Source organism: Oncorhynchus gorbuscha, linkage group LG12 (genome assembly GCF_021184085.1).
Source record: "Oncorhynchus gorbuscha isolate QuinsamMale2020 ecotype Even-year linkage group LG12, OgorEven_v1.0, whole genome shotgun sequence".
Lineage (NCBI taxonomy): Eukaryota > Metazoa > Chordata > Actinopteri > Salmoniformes > Salmonidae > Oncorhynchus > Oncorhynchus gorbuscha.
Genome location: NC_060184.1, coordinates 71430049 through 71447988, shown reverse-complemented (window position 1 = coordinate 71447988; position 17940 = coordinate 71430049). Strand labels below are relative to the sequence as shown.

The 17940-nt window shown below is 43.2% G+C and overlaps 1 protein-coding gene across 5 annotated transcripts in view; it reads right to left on the bottom strand.

The window, feature by feature from the left end:
* Positions 1–17940, bottom strand: part of LOC123991355 (5'-AMP-activated protein kinase subunit gamma-1-like) — a 126098-nt gene that overhangs the window by 40221 nt on the left and 67937 nt on the right. For all 5 annotated transcript variants that reach the window (XM_046292864.1, XM_046292861.1, XM_046292860.1 and 2 more), the window contains one exon: positions 6552–6769. In XM_046292864.1, the coding sequence (XP_046148820.1) occupies positions 6552–6769 (218 nt within the window). The remainder of the gene's footprint in view (positions 1–6551; positions 6770–17940) is intronic.

Below are 17940 nucleotides of genomic sequence, written 5' to 3'. Positions count from 1 at the left end.
TTTCCGGGGGTTATCAGTTTAACAATGATATATCTGCATTTTAGTGATGCGTAGGCTACACTATAAAGTGTATTGATTTAAATGCACTGAAGGATCATTAGTTGGTTAATCTTGTCATGTGCTTAACATTTATTTTGCCACTGCAATTGGTTCACAATCAGTCATTGTATTACCCCTAATATATATTTTTTTTAAAGACATTTGCTGACACCAGATGTTGCTTAGCAGCGCAAAGTCACAAGTGTCCTGACTTCTCAGGTAGCGATTGATGATTATAATGATGACGACTAGGCTGTATATGGGCCCATGTGAAGAATCCAAAGCAACTGTGATCCACAATCAGGACACTCAATTGTACTAGTTTACATGGCATGCCCATATGTCCCCAAAAATACCACCATAGTGCTTTGTAATGTGTAGCCTAGCTTTAAAAAAAGGTTTTAAAAAGTTAGAAAACTGTGCATACTAAAATGGATGAATTTGCAGTGTTAAGTACTGCCAACCAGGGCAAGATAACCATCAGTTACTACACAAACAGTCAGAACTCTTTGTATATGCTAAAAACTATACCTTTGCTGTTTGCATACCTCTATGTGTTCTTACGTCTATGTGTGATCAAATGAAGAAGCTGGAAGAGCCACACCTCTTAAATGTCTTGTATGATTTACACAGAGGACAAGGTATTGATTTGTGTCTGCAAGTGAACATGCCTGGCTGAACTCAAACACGCACTGGATCCTTTCATGTGTGGCTCTGTGAAACCCCTGTAAAAACAACACAGGACTACACACAATCATTGCTCTCACCTGAAGCATACCCAACAGAGGGCATTGTGGGAAGTACAACCTTATGGCTTCACAGGTGTTCAATGGATCAAGTTCATTATCACCAAATGGGAACAAACTTTTTCAAACACAATCTAAGCTCATTGTACACTGTACATGTTAGAGGGACAAACAATGCTTCAAAATATTAACATTAGTGCTCCAAAACGATTTATCCTATGAACATGAACAGCTCTTGGTCTGCAGCTATCATAGGAAGCTGAAAAGCGCTAGGTGAGAGTGGATGTATGACTGAACAATTATACATTAGAGGGCCAGTCAATTCTGATTAGTCTGGTTTGTTTTGGCAGAGGTGTAGTAGGTGGCATGCAGAAATGTGCAGAACATCTGGGTTGGAGGAGAGGGGGGGGTTAGGCCATCATAACCAAATTCCTCTGGGATGACTCATTGGGCGTGTCAGACAAACAGAAGCTCTGGTGAGCAAAACAAGCTGCCCCAACTTCACCAGAACTCATTGGAGAACAAACCATGAGAACTGTTTTAGAGGAAAACAAATGACCTAAAACACTTAACACTGTAAGAAGTCAAACTTTGATGTGAATATTTAGTAAGAGCTGTAACTGCTTTTGAAATGTTTGGTTATGTCTATCAGAACAAATTATGTCTCTTGTCGTTATTTTTGAACAGCTCAGAGTAAAGGTGTGGATGTGGAGCACGAGTCATTTACTCGTACTCATCTCCAGTGTTTCACCCAAATCAAACGATATGTGGAAATGATTGAAAACTTTTCACATTGTTTACATTTTTCACATTCTTGTTTAATTTCAAGGCAAAGCTGAACGGAGTGTCTTCCCGTTTACAAATGAATCTACCAAGGAGGCCATGTTGATGCAGTGATTCATTAAATTCTATGCAGATGACAACACATTCTTCAGACTCACACTTCACGATGTAGAACGTCCCATGATCAATCAACACTTTGGTGTCGGTGTAATATTAAAACAGTGAAGTGTGGAATGCGGAAAGTTATCTATAGGAGGAGAGAAAGATAGAGATGAGACTTTTGAGATATCTCTAGAAGGTGTTGAGCATTGTGGTTGTCATCTAGTCCCTCTAGCCTGGTCCCAGATCTGTTTGAGCCATCTTGCCAACTGCCATTGTCATTGCCATGGCAAACAGCATGACAATGACCATAGAAGTTTGCAAGATAGTACAAACTGATCTGGGAGCAGGCTAGTGTCTCTCCACTGGCTATGTAAAACCGGTGAGTCACTTGGCAGAGATAGAGGGACACCAAACCCTTGTGAGGATTTATGAGAGGCAATTTCACGGGGACAAAACAATTTAATTCAAGTTAAATAACCAATTAAAACTGCTGGAGGATGAACAAAATGCTCTTTGTACCTTACTGAGCCTCAGCTTTCTATGGAGTCATGCCCGCACACAACTCCAGTGCTTAGCCTAACTGTACAAAGCACAAACGACTTCACTACACAGTCAAGAATAAAAATGTCTCAAGTCATATTGTACAGCTGTAGCAAGTTTAAACCCTATATGGACACCATCATACAACAAGCACTCTGCACTCAGAAACCAATGTCTGTCTGTCTGTCTGTCTGTCTGTCTGTCTGTCTGTCTGTCTGTCTGTCTGTCTGTCTGTCTGTCTGTCTGTCTGTCTGTCTGTGTGCCTGTGCGCACATGTGTGTAAATTGGGGGAAACTGAGACCACAGTCTTCAGCCCTCAGAGGAGTGATGTTGGCTTGCCATTAACATCTGCTGAGTAAAGCCATTAAACCCTGCAGAGATGGCCTATGCGGGAGACGACAAGTCAATTTTGCCCTTGGACATTCTGACTTTTTCAAGGGACCAAATGTGAAAACAGCACATTTGAAAGAGAGAGAGGGGTGACTGAGTGAATAAATAAATGAGAGTGAGAGAAAGACAGCAGCACAAATCAGATTAGGACTATTGAGCAGAGTTTAACCCCCTCAAACTGAACTCTGGACCTCTAAGCCAGTTCCACTGCATTTTTCATTGTTCCCCTCATCATGGACTGATTTAGACCAGGGACACATGGTGTGTCCAATTAATTATCAGGTAGAACAGAAAACCAGCAGGCTCCGGACTTCGTGGGGTAAGAGTTAAGTACCCCTGGTTTAACCTGTCTTAACCGAGCTATGGACTAGACTGTATGTATTGGATACCCTCTGCTTTCAGTTCCTTAGAGGGTTTGCCCAAACCATTCTAAATACAATTCAGCATCTTCCTGCCACTATAGAAGCTAACAGGTTTCCATGGACAGTTTTTCAAATTACAAGGCAACTCTAGGTTGAAAGAATTTGACCTCCATATTTGACCCAGGTCTTGCCACTACACTGCATTCACAGATGGGATGCACAATAAGGCGGCAGCTAGTCTACCTGTCTGACACATAACAAAAAATACATTACTGACAAAAATACTTTACAATTTACATTTAAAAACATTATTTTCTACATTCTAGAATAATAGTGAAGACATCAAAAATATGGAATCATGTAGTAACAAAAAAAGTGATGACTCAAAATATATTTTAGATTTCAGATTCGTCAAAGTTGTTGACAGTTTTGCACACTCTTGGCATTCTCTCAACCAGCTTCACCTGGAATAATTTTCCAACAGTCTTGGAGGAGTTCCCACATATTCTGAGCACTTGTTGGCTCCTTTTCCTTCACTCTGCGGTCCAACTCATCCCAAACCATCTCAATTGGGTTGAGGTCGGGTGATTGTGGAGGCCAAGTCGTCTGATGCAGCACTCAATCACTCCCCTTCTTGGTCAAATAGCCCTTACACAGCCTGGAGGTGTGTTGGGTCATTTTCCTGTTGAAAAACAAATGATAGTCCCGCTAAGTGAAAACCAGATGGGATGGCGTATCACTGCAGAATACTGTGGTAGCCATGCTGGTTTAAGTCTGCCTTGAATTCAAAATAAATCACTGACAGTGTCACCACCCCCACACCATCACACCTCTTCCTCCATGCTTCACGGTGGGAACCACACATGGGGAGATCCTTGGTTCACCTACTCTGCGTCTCACAAAGGGAAGGTGGTTGGAACCAAAAATCTCCAATTTGGTCTCATCAGACCAAATGACAGATTTCCACTAGTCTAATGTCCATTGCACGTGTTTCTTGGCCCAAGCAAGTCTCTTCTTCTTATTGGTGTCCTTTAGTAGTGGTTTCTTTGCAGCAATTCGACCATGGAGGCCTAATTCAGGTAGTCTCCTTTGAACAGTTCATGTTGAGATGTGTCTGTTACTTGAACTCTTTGAAGCATTTATTTGTGCTGCAATTTCTGGTATCCTCAGTCAAGTAACTGAGGATAATGAGCTTATCCTCTGCAGCGGAGGTTACTCTGGGTCTTCCTTTCATGTGGCGGTCCTCATGAGAACCAGTTTCATCATAGCGCTTGATAGTTTTTGCAACTGCACTTAAAGAAACCGTCAAAGTTCTTGAAATTTTCTGGACTGACTGACCTTCATGTCTTAAAGTAATGATGGACTGTTTTTTCTCTTTGCTTATTTGAGCTGTCCTTGCCATAATATGGACTTGGTCTTTTACCAAATAGAACTATCTTCTGTATACCACCGCTACCTTGTCACAACACAACTGATTGTCTCAAACACACTAAGAAGGAAAGAAATTCCACAAATTAACTTAATGCACACCTGTTAATTGAAATGCATTCCAGGTGAGAGAATGCCAAGAGTGTATAAAGCTGTCAAGGCAAAGGGTGGCTACTTTGAAGAATCTCAAATATATTTTGATTTGTTTACATGATTCCATATGTGATATTTCATCATTTTGAAATCTTCACTATTCTACAATATAGAAAATAGTAAAAAATCAAGAAAAACTCTGGAATGTATAGGTGTGTCCAAACTTGACTGGTACAATATATACAAAATAAAATGTACACACAAAAAAAGAATGACTAAATAATTGGTGTGTGTGTGTGTTAGTTAGTTAGTTAGTTAGTTAGTTAGTTAGTTAGTTAGTTAGTTAGTTAGTTAGTTAGTTAGTTAGTTAGTTACACATACAGTGCATTCATAAAGTTTTCAGACATATTGACTTTTTCCACATTTTGTTACGTTACTCATTTCAATATTGATTAAAATGTTTATTTTTTCACATCTACACAAAATACCATAATCACAAAGTAAAAGCAGGTTTTTAGAAATTTATGCAAATGTTCTTTAAAATCACATAAGTATTCAGACCCTTTACTCAGTACTTTGTTGAAGCACCTTTGGGCGATTACAGCCTTGATTCTTCTTTGGTATGAAGCTACAAGCTTGGCACACCTGTATTTTCTCCCATTCTTCTCTGCAGATCCTCTCAAGCTTTTTCAGGTTGAATGGGGAGCGTCGCTGCACAGCTATTTTCAGGTCTCTCTAGAGATGTTTGATCAGGTTCAAGTCCGGGCTCTGGCTGGACCACTCAAGGACATTCAGAGACATGTCCCAAAGCCTCTGTGTTGTCCTGGCCGTGTGCTTAGGGTTGTTGTCCTGTTGGATGGTGAATCTTCGCTCTAGTCTGAGGTCCTGAGAAGGTTTTCAACAAGGAACTCTCTGTACTTTGCTCTGTTCATCTTTCCCTCGATCCTGACTAGTCTCCCCGTCCCTGCCGCTGAAAAACATCCCCACAGCATGATGCTGCCACTACCATGCTTCACCGTAGGGATATTGCCTAGTTTCCTCCAGATGTGACGCTTGGCATTCAGGCCAAGGAGTTCAATCTTGGTTTCATCAGACTAGAGAATCTTGTTTCTCATGGTCGGAGAGTCCTTTGGGTGCTTTTTGGCAAACTCCAAGTGGGCTGTCATGTGCCTTTTACTGAGGAGTGGCTTCTGTCTGGCCACTCCACCCTAAATGCCTGATTGGTGGAGTGCTGCAGGGATGGTTGTCCTTCTGGGATGTTCTTCTTGGGGATCTTCAATCCGGAATTATTTTATCGTACCCTTCCCCAGATCTGTGCCTCGAAACAATCCTGTCTCGGAGCTCTACGGACAATTCCTTTGACCTCATGGCTTGGTTTTTGCTCTGACATGCACTGTCAGATCTGCGAGACCTTATATAGACAGGTGCCTTTCCAAATCATGTCCAATCAATTGAATTTACCACAGGTAGACTCCAGTCAAGGTGTAGAAACCTTTCAAGGGAGATCAATGGGAACAGGATGCACCTGAGCTCAATTTCGAGTCTCATAGGTGCCTGAATACTTATGTAAATAAGGTATTCAGACATTTCTAAAAACCTGTTTTCGCTTTGTCATTATGGGCTATTGTATGTACATTGACGAGGACATTTTTTTAAATGCATTTTAGAATTAAGATTGCATAACAAAATGTGATAAAAGGGAAGTTGTCTCAATACTTTCCGAATGCACTGTACATGTCAGTACATAGGCTTACACCAAAAATTAGGTCACATGCGGGGGAAAAGGCATTGTGCCGTGAGTTGTTGCTTTCCATCCATGCATAACAGGAGGGGACAACCACCAGGGCTGACTTTATAGGTGAATCTCAATAGTCTTCAGTTGGCTTCCTCTCCTCAACTGCACTCATCTGAGAGGAGAAGTGAAAACCAATCATTGCCGTATTGCTTTCAACTATCCTGTGTTGTCAGATCAGTGCAGTTGAAGAAGAGGAATATGAGTTAGACTGTTCAGTTGCACCCTATTTCAATGGGATGTTTAGGGGTGTTTTAGCAGTGGGGTAGTACTCACTGGTTGTGATTGTGAGGTAGAGATGGGGGCGGAGGGAGTCATGGGTGGTTTGGTGCAGGGTAGACTGAAGCGTTGCCCGGTGTCTGGCGGGGAAGAGTAGGAGCGCATCCGTGCCTCCGGCCTCTCCGGCTCACTCCGATAGGCCTCCAGCAGGAACGCCGGTGGCTGCTTGACGGACTGCGTTGGAGGAGTTGAGGGGGGCGAGGAGATCCCAGAGGCTAAGGAGAAATAGAAAACAAGGGGTGGTGGATTAGACTTTCAGTATGAAAAAGGCCTGAGGCTCTTTTTGCTGTAATCTAAGACATGTCTAAGGGTGATGGGTATCATTGGGCTGAAAATACAGAGTACCTCTAGGCAAGGAGCCAGAGATGGGGTGCTATCTGATCGAACTTTCAGCAAGGATTGAGAATGAGCTGGAGCTCCAGATAGATAGGCAATCAATCTGTAGTGCTGCCTTTTTTCCAGTTGAGACAACATTATTTTGGTGCCATGTGGACAGAGCTTGGAGGTGTGGGAAATCTTCTGAATCTTATGTTAATCAGATTCTTCTGGAACTGTCAGTGATAAAACATATTCTGGTATGCACAACAAGACTGTGAACTCATTCAACCAATACTGTCAAAGACAGCCAGTATTAATCAATCAATCAATGAAATTGATTTATAAAGCCTTTGTTTTTTACATCAGCCAATGTCACAAAGTGCTGTACAGAAACCCAGCCTAAAAGCCCAAACAGCAAGCAATGCAGATGTAGAAGCACGGTGGCTAGGAAATACTCCATAGAAAGGCCAGAACTTAGGAAGAAACCTAGAGAGGAACCAGGCTCTGAGGGGTGGCCAGTCCTCTTCTGGCTGTGCCGAGTGGGGATTATAACAGATTATGGCCAAGATGTTCAAATGTGTATAGATGACCAGCAGAGTCAGATAATAATAATCACAGTGGTTGTAGAGGGTGCAACAGGTAAGCACCTAAGGAGTAAATGTAAGTTAGCTTTACATAGCCGATCATTCAGAGTTAGAGACAGCAGGTGCAGTAGAGAGAGTCCAGGCAGGACAGTTGAAACTGGAGCAGCAGCATGACCAGGTGGACTGGGGACAGCAAGGAGTCATCAGGCCAGGTAGTCCTGGGGCATGGTCCCCCGAGAGCGAGAGAATTAGAGGGAGCATACTTAAATTCACACAGGACACTGGATGAGAAAGGAGAAATACTCCAGATATAACAGACTGACCCTCGCCCCCCGACACAAACTATTGCAGCATAAATAATGGAGGCTGAGACAGGAGGGGCCGGGAGACACTGTGGCCCTGTCCGACAATAACCCCGGACAGGGCCAAACAGGCAGGATATAACCCCACCCACTTTGCCAAAGAACAGCCCCCACACCACTAGAGGGATATCTTCAACCACCAACTTACTACCCTGAGACAAGGCCGAGTATAGCCCATAAAGATCTCCCCTACGGCACAAACCCGAGGGGGGTGCCAACCCAGACAGGAAGGACACGCCAGTGACTCAACCCACTCAAGTGACGCACCCCTCCTAGGGACGGCATGGAAGAGGGTAGAGGCAGAGAATCCCAGTGGAGAGAGAGGAACTGGCCGGGCAGAGACAACAAGGGTGGTTCGTCGCTACAGTACCTTGGGCCCTTCACACCCCTGGGCCAGACTACACTCAATTATAGGACCTACTGAAGAGATGAGTCTTCAATAAAGACTGAAAACTTCTTATGGCTTGGGGGCAGTATTTCAACGTCTGGATGAGAAGCGTGCCCAAAGTAAACTGCCTGTTACTCAGGCCCAGAAGCTAGAATATGCAAAACTGTTAAGATAATGTCTGTGAGTATAACAGAACTGATATGGCAGGCAAAACCCTGAGGAAAATCCATCCAGGAAGTGGGATTTTTTTGATGTGGGTATTTTCCATTGAATGCATATACCGTATCTAATGGGTTAGGACCCAGATTGCAGTTCCTATGACTTCCACTAAATGTCAACCGTCTTTAGACATTGTTTCAGGCTTATTTTCTGAAAAATAAAGAAGAATTAGACCCTTTTTGTCAGTGAACTGAGGAAGAATGCAGAGCTGGTTTGCAAGCGTGAACGATTGCGCGCCCTTTGTTGTTTTTCCTTTCTATTAAATACGCTATTGTCCAGTTGAAATATTATCGATTATTTAGACAATTGATAACCTGAGGATTAATTCTAAACATCGTTTGACATGTTTCATCAAACTTTACCGGTACTATTAATATGTATTTGTCTGCATGTTTTGACCTCCTTGGAGCCAATGGATTACTGAACAAAAAGCGCCAACAAATAGAGTTTTGGGGGTTTAAAGAGGGACTTTATCGAACAAAACAAACATTTATTGTGGAGCTGGGAATATTGTCACTGCAACCATATGAAGATCTTCAAAGGTAAGTGATTCATTTTAGCGCTATTTCTGACTTTTGTAATTCCTTTACTTGGTTGTAAAATGTTTGTATGCTTTTGTAAGCGAATCGCTGTCCTCAGATAATCGCATGGTATGCTTTCGCCGTAAAGCCTTTTTGAAATCTGACAAAGCGGCTGGATTAACAAAAGGTTCATCTTTAAACCGATGTATAACACTTGTATTTTTTATGAATGTTTATTATGACTATTTCTATATTTCAATTTCTGTATTTCAACCGGATGTTGTCGAGATGGGTCACTAGTGGAACATCCGCCAGAAAGGTTAAAGGTCGAGACCAAGTCTGCGTCTCTCACATAGATAGGCAGACCATTCTATAAAAATGGAGCTCTAGGAGAAAGTCCTGCTTCAAGCTGTTTGCTTAGAAATTCTAGGGACAATTGGGAGGCCTGCATCTTGTGACCATAGCGTACGAGTAGGTATGTACGGCAGGACCAAATTGGAAAAATAGGTAGGTTAGCAATAAAACCTTGAAATCAGCCCCAGCCTTTACAGGAAGCCAGTGTAGACAGGCTAGCACTGGAGTACTATGATTAAAGTTTTTGGTTCTAGTCAAGATTTTAGCAGAAAGTTTCTCATTTTTGCAATGTTACGATGATGGAAAAAAGCTGTTCTTGAAATATTCTTGATATGTTCATCAAAAGAGAGGTCCAGAGTAACGCTGAGGTCCTTCACAGTTTTATTTGAGACGACTGTACAACCATCATGATTAATTGTCAGATCCAATATAATATCTCTTTGTTTCTTGGGACCTAGAACTAGCATCTCTGTTTTGTCTGAGTTTAATATTAAAACATTTTCCGCCATCTACTTCCTTGTGTCTGAAACACAGGCTTCCGGGGAGGGCAATTATGGGGCTTTTCCATGTTTCATCGAAATGTACAGCTTTGTATTGTCCGCATAGCAGTGAAAGTTAACATTATGTTTCCGAATGACATCACCAAGAGGTCAAATATATAGTGAAAACAATAGTGGTCCTAAAACTGGAACCTTGAGGAACACCGACATTTACAGTTGATTTGTCAGAAGACAAACCATCCACAGAGACAAACTGATATCTTTCCGACAGATAAGATCTAAACCAGGCCAGAACTTGTCCATGTAGACCAATTTGGGTTTCCAATCTCTCCAAAAATATGTGGCGATTGATGGTATCAAAAGCAACACTAAGGTCTAGGAGCACAAGGACAAATGCAGAGCCTTGGTCTGACGCCATTAAAAGGTCATTTACCACCTTCACGAGTGCAGTCTCAGTGCTATGATGGGGTATAAAACCAGACTGAAGCGTTTCGCATACATTGTTTGTCTTCAGGAAGGCAGTGAGTTGTGGTGCAACATCTATTACAAAAAAAATTGAGCGGAATGGGAGATTCGATATAGGCCAATAGTTTAACAAAATATTTTCTGGGTCAAGGTTTGGATTTTTCAACATCAAGTGGATAGGGAACTGTTTATTATATTCATCATATGAGGGCCAAGCACAGGAAGCAGCTCTTTCAGTAGATTAGTTGGAATAGGGTCCAGTATGCAACTTGAAGGTTTAGAGGCCAAGACTATTTTCATCAATGTGTCAAAAAATATAGTATTAAAACACTTGAGTGTCTCCCTTGATCCTAGGTCCTGGAAGTGTTGTGCAGACTCACGACAACTGAGCTTTGGAGAAATACGCAGATTTAAAGAGGAGTCTGTAATTTGCTTTCTAATGATCATGATCTTTTCATCAAAGAAGTTCATGAATTTATCACTGCTGAAGTGAAAAGCATCCTCTCATGGGGAATGCTGCTTTTTAGTAGCTTTGCAACAGTATCAAAAATACATTTTGGATTGTTCATATTCTCCTCAATTAAGTTGACTGAGCAGCAGTGAGGGCTCTTCGATACTGCATGGTACCGTCTTTCCAAGCTAGTTGGAAGACTTCCAGTTTGGTGTAGCGCCATTTATATTCTAATTTTCTGGAAGCTTGCTTCAGGGCTCGGGTATTTTCTGTATACCAGGGAGCTAGTTTCTTATGACAAATGTTTTTTGTTTTTACGGGTGCGACTGCATCTAGGGTATTACGCAAGGTTACATTTAGTTCCTCAGTTAGGTGGTTAACCAATTTTTGTACTCTGACGTCCTTGGGTCGGTGGAGGGAGTCTGGAAGGTATATCTAGGAATCTTTGGGTTGTCTGAGAATTTATTGCACGGCTTTTGATGATCCTTGGTTGGGGTCTGAGCAGATTATTTGTTGCAATTGCAAACGTAATAAAATGGTGGTCCGATAGTCCAGGATTATGAGGAAAAACATTAAGATCCACAGTCTTTATTCCACGGGACAAAACTTGGTCCAGACTGTGGCATGTTGGACAAAACCCACTGAGTCAATGATGGCTCCGAAAGCCTTTTGGAGTGGGTCTGTGGACTTTTCCATGTGAATATTAAAGTCACCAAAGATTAGAATATTATCTGCTATGACTACAAGGTCCGATAGGAATTCAGGAAACTCAGTGAGGAACGCTGTATACGGTCCAGTAGGCCTGTAAACAGTAGCTATAAAAAGTGATTGAGTAGGCTGCATAGATTTCAGGTTTCATGACTAGAAACTCAAAAGATGAAAACGCAGTGATTTTGTTTTTTCTAAATTGAAATTTGCCTTGTTAGCAACACCTCCGCCTTTGCGGGATGCGCGAGGGAGATGGTCACTAGGGTAACCAGGAGGAGAGGCCTCATTTAACACAGTAGGTTATTCAGATGATTAAGAGATTATTGTGTATGTCTGAAGCAGCAGTAATGGAGTTATAGATATAGCTGGAAAGTTGTTTGTTTTAAAACAAAGATAATCCTTTATTGTTGTAGCAAGCATCTGAACACTGCTACAAAGACAGGAGAGACAACCTTTCAAATCTGAGTTTGAAAAGGACCTAGCTAGATCAACATACATCTTCATTTATAACAACATAGCCCTTAGAGATGTTCAAGAAGAGGTTTCAAACGAAATGACAGACACACTATTCAAACAGTCAACTGAGAACAGAAAGTCCACGTTATACTAATGAGCTACTGTTATACTAGTTAATACCTTTTCATCCAATCCTTGGCATACACACATCCTCCTTTCTGGCTATCCAACAAAGCAAGAAGATCACAGTGAGTAGGTATCACTAATCAGCTCTCACTCCCAGAGGTTCTAATCGCAGACCTTATTGACATGCAGACGATGGAGTACATCTTCCTTGATGAGCCCTAGCAGAATCAATACAATCCTCTAGGCACTTCACCAGACTTTTAAGTGGCCGGTCATAGATATAGTGACTTGTGGTGGACTTGTTGTACCAGTCATGGGCTGCATTCCCTTCCAGAAAGTATTCTCTTCCTTGCCCTGGTTCACTCTCCTTCACACTGGAATTAAAATAGTGTTTGTTTTCTTTCAAATAGCCTCCTTCAGTTGCGTTTGATTGAGTTGCTTGCAAAATGGAACCAATGTAAGTCTCAAATGCAAAACCTTCCCATTTGTCACTCATGACTGAATAAAGTACAAATTATTATACCGTTCCATTCCACACTCTACTCACCTTGGATTAGTAGATTCAGACAAATGTATTTTTATTATAAATGATAGGATTAGGGTGGAGTAGTGGTTTGCTCATTGGAACACAGCATTGGGGTCACAAGGCCAAACTCCAGAAGTGACACAACCATCTACTCCATTGAAAGTGAACCAAACTAAAAATGTGCTCTTCTGTAGCTCAGTTGGTATAGCATGGCTCTTGCAACACCAGGATAGCGGATTCCATTCCTGGGACCACCTGTGCGTGACATGTATGTATGCACACATGCATGACTGTAAGTCAATTTGGATAAAAGCGTCTGCTAAATGGCATGTATTATTATTATTGTAGAAAAGGCCCGTGGAGTTGGCGGAATCATCCTTTAATTCATGGCCACTTGCTCAGCTGGGCCAGGGGCGCTTTAATTAGGTCAGGTGGAAATGTCCGACAGATCTCAACTCATTAAAAGGAGGAAATCGCCGTCGCCCGGCCTCGCTGCATTCTCTTCCTTAACTCTGTCTAATCCAGACATTCTGAATTAACGTAAATCCACTGAAGCTGTTCCCTTTCATCTGAACTATCTGTTGCATTCGGGAGTGTGGGCCATCAGTTATTGTTCATAGTTATTACCGCGGAGTGCACATTTCAAAACTATTGTGTAATGTAAATGGACAATTATCATGTCACAGCCGTCATTGGAAGTAGACTAAAGTGCAGGGTGGTGAGCGTACATTTTCTGTTTATTATAATGACACCAACATAATGAACAACCGTGAAGCTTACGAGGGCAAAGTGCCACTAACACAAGTCAACTACCCACACTGAAGGAGGGAAAAAGGGCTACCTAAGTATGATTCCCAATCAGAGACAACGATAGACAGCTGTCCCTGATTGAGAACCATACCCGGCCAAAACATAGAAATAAAGAAACATAGAAAACAAAACATAGAATGCCCACCCAAATCACACCCTGTCCAAACCAAAATAGAGACATAAAAAGGCTCTCTCAGGTCAGGGCGTGACAGTACCCCCCCCCCCCCCCTCAAGTTGCGGACTCAGGCCGCAGAACCTGAACCTATAGGGGAGGGTCCGGGTGGGCATCTATCCGTGGAGGCGGCTCTAGTGCTCCACCTCTAGCTCACCCCACTTTGGTGGCGCCTCTGGTGTGGGGGCCCTCGCTGCGGCCCCGGACTGGGCATCCTCGCTGCGGGCCCCGAACTGGCCCATGGAGCAAGCACCGGACTCACCAGGCCGGGGAGACCTACTGGAAGCCTGGTCCGTGGAGGAGGCACGGGATGAACCAGGCTGGGGAGACCTACTGGAGTCCTGGCCCGTGGAGGAGGCACAGGATGAACCAGGCTGGGGAGACCTACTGGAGACCTGGCCCATGGAGGAGGCACAGGATGAACCAGGCTGGGGAGACCTACTGGAGGCCTGGTCATTGGAGGAGGCACAGGATGAACCAGGCTGGGGAGACCTACTGGAGACCTGGCCCGTGGAGGAGGCACAGGATGAACCAGGCTGGGGAGACCTACTGGAGACCTGGCCCGTGGAGGAGGCACAGGATGAACCAGGCTGGGGAGATCTACTGGAGGCCTGGTCCGTGGAGGAGGCACAGGATGAACCAGGCTGGGGAGACCTACTGGAGGCCTGGTCCGTGGAGGAGGCACAGGATGAACCAGGCTGGGGAGACCTACTGGAGGCCTGGTCTGTGGAGGAGGCACAGGATGAACCAGGCTGGGGAGACCTACTGGAGGCCTGGTCATTGGAGGAGGCACAGGATGAACTGGGCTGTGGGGGAGCACAGGAGATCTGGTACGTAGCCTTGGCACAACTCTTCCAGGCTGAATGCCCACTCTAGCCTGGCACCTCCAGAGCGCAGGCACAGGTCAAACCGGGCTGTGGGGGAGCTCTGGTGCTTAGCACTTGCACCGCTCCTGTTAGCTGCATGCCCACTTTAGTCCGGCACGTGCGTGGAGCTGGAACAGGCCGCACTGGGTTCTCCTGGCGAACTGGGGATACCGTGCGCAGAGATAGCGCAGTATAACCTGGACCGAAGAGACGCACCGGAGACCAGCAGCGCTGAGCGGCGATATTCCCCAGCCTGTCTCCAGGGTCCCTTACTGTCCAGGATTTCTCCCAAGTCCATGAGTCCCCCTTACCACGCTGCTTGGTCCCTTGGTGGTGGGTAGTTCTGTCACGGATGTCGTTGGAAGTAAACCAAGGTGCAGCGTTGTGAGCGTACATTTTATTTTATTTCATTAAAATGTCGTCAACAAAACAAGAAATAACAAAACAACCGTGAAGCTTAACAGGGCGAAGTGCCACAAACAAAGTTAGCTACCCACACTGAAAGGAAAGGGCTACCTAAGTATGATTCCCAATCAGAGACAATGATAGACAGCTGTCCCTGATTGAGAACCATACCCGGCCAACACATAGTAACACAAATAGAAATAAAGGACATAGAATGCCCACCCAAATTACACCCTGACCAGACCAAAAAGAGACATAAAAAAGGCTTTCTAAGGTCAGGGCGTGACAGATCACGGCCATACAGATCGTCACAGGCCAATTATGCAATTGATGTATGGTTAATATGTAATGAAATGACTTGTACATATGAAGACAAACCTGAAAGGATCAAATATGAAACGTCATTAACTGATCAAATGTTATATCAAACTGATGGAGATTATAGATTGAATAACCAATAACTGATTGAATTATTTGTATTATTATTCTCATGATTATGATGAATAGTTATGAGCCTAAATGACTCAATGACGATTCCTATTGACTTATTATCGAACTGAATTGCTGAATTACCTAATTATTTTAATAATGAGAATGATTGTTATGATTTGACCTTTGTGATTATGAATTTAATTGGATACATGTTATTCTGTTTCCTTTGTTATGCAGCACAGACAAACTACCCAGTAAATATACCACTTTGTGATTAAAGGAATTCCTGCCTCAGTCTCATCCATTCCTCTGTCACCTGACCCGTGTTCACCTTCACTGTCAGTCATCCTACCTGCCCAGCTACCCACACAGATTCCAATAATCTTTCAAATATTATTATTATGTTCTCGAAACAAACCATCGTAACAAACAAAAAATAAACCAATTCGTATTGGTATTACAGTTCCTAAATGGACTTCCATAACCGTCCTCCCTGGAGTCCTGTCCTCCACAGCGGAAGACGTGAACGGCATGACAATGACCTAACATCACTTTGTCCTACATCAAGCCATTCATGCTAAACAGGAGAGGTTCCCTTTGAAACTATTAGGTTATAGACCAGTGTCAGGGCCGGCTCTTGCCGCAAAAAAAAACTAGTTGGGGAACTCGGTGTCTCAACTTACTGTTGAGAGTTAGAATAGCAGAATACACAAGGTTCGAAATTTGGTTGTGCATCAACAGTTTTTCTCTTGTTATGCCAGTCACTGACAGTCACTCAATTAGCCTTGTCAGCGAACAATTTTTTGAATGGTAAGATAGCTGGCTAGACTATCTAAACTTGTAGTAATCATGTCCGAATACCGACCAGACACACAAAGCACATGCACAGGGCCCTTGACCTCCAGGGGGCACCCATTGATTTTGTTAGTCACTCGCTCAGATATCATTAACATGGCATAAGTCTAACATTCTGACTAGCCCGGGCATGTGTGTGCATCTGCATGCACCATCTTGCGCATATTGATTTTGTCCATCCACACCAGACACGATCAGGACACGCAGGTTGAAATATCAAAACTAACTCTGAACCAACTATATTAATTTGGGGACAGGTCAAAACATGAAACGTTCATGGCCATCTGGACCTTTGTAAAATTTCGACCCATTTTGAGTCCCACAATATTGTGTGTGTTCTCTACTCCGACAATTAATCAACAGATAAAAGGGGAAACCTAGTTAGTTTCTAGTAATCTCTCCTCCTTCAGTTGTCTTCTTCTTCTTCTGTGGACTTTATGTGGCGGTTGGCAACCAACTTTAAGGTGCATTACCACCACCAACTGAACAGGAGTGTGGACCTCAGTTCATCTTTCAATCACCCACGTGGGTATAAGCTCTTAAAAACCAATGAGGAGATGGGAGAGGCAGGATTTTCAGCGTATCAAGCGTCAAAATAGAAGCAAGTTATATTTTAGCGCCTGGCCTACGCAGACACTCGTTGACGCACGTAATGCGAGCAGTGTGGGCAGCATGTAAGCAAAATGTGTAGAATTGCAGGAAATATACTTTACAAAGTACATTTTTCTGTACCCTGTCAAGAGGGTTTTGCCTGCAAAATGGGGGGCCCCCCAACCAAATCTCACTTAGGGCCCACAAAAGGCTAGAGCTGGCCCTGACCACTGTACACAGCTTCCTAGACTAGAATAAAACATTATAGGGAGAAAAGGAAGGAGTGATGGAGGGAGAGAGAGAGAGATAAAGGGATGAAGGGAGAGAGAAATGAAGGGCGAGAGCTCTCACCAGTAAGATGTCATCTGAAAAGCAGTCCACTTTGTTTGTGTGTGTGTGTGTGTGTGTGTGTGTGTGTGTGTGTGTGTGTGTGTGTGTGTGTGTGTGTGTGTGTGTGTGTGTGTGTGTGTGTGTGTGTGTGTGTGTGTGTGTGTGTGTGGGGGGGGGGGCTTCATCCTTCTTTCTACCTCGTAAACCCACAGGGGATCATTAACATCAGCGCTACTGAATCACAACCCTTCTGCCAAATGTATACACACAATTCCCCAGATTTTGCACACACACACAGCTCTCTGTTGCATTGCTTCCCTATTAGCATATTTTCTCTCTCTCCACCACACACACATAGAAACAAACATGGAGTGGCGGCTCATTTGAATAAAACATAGCCCAGTGTAATACTGTCTGCTTTCAACACCCTGCATTTACACAAATCCACCAGTCCAAATTGGTTCAATATTTTCTAAACAATATAATTATGGTGATCATCTGAATTCCATGGCAACATATGAGAAATGAGAAACACCAGGTGACATCAGAGTACTGACACACACACTCTCACTCACAAACATGCAGACATGGACATACACACACACACACAAAAGATAAAAGATTTTGGCTATCTAATTATAATGATATTTTGTATTACGCTAAAGGTCATAATATCCTTCTCCATAAAGACTTCAGAATGATTTGGATAAACCGCCTGAAACCACCTGAATCATGGAAAAGCCAGCTCCTTGTGGTGGATTAAGTGTACATGATCTCTTAGAAGTCTAAATCAATATTCTGAATAATATTCTGGTCAGACGAACAACATTGTTCTAAAGCAGATTCTGCGTTGTCCTCTGCGAAACAATATAACATGTCATTCAAATCGGATTTAAAAACAAATGAGTTTAACCACCTTTGGAAAACAGGATTATCTCACAGTCCTC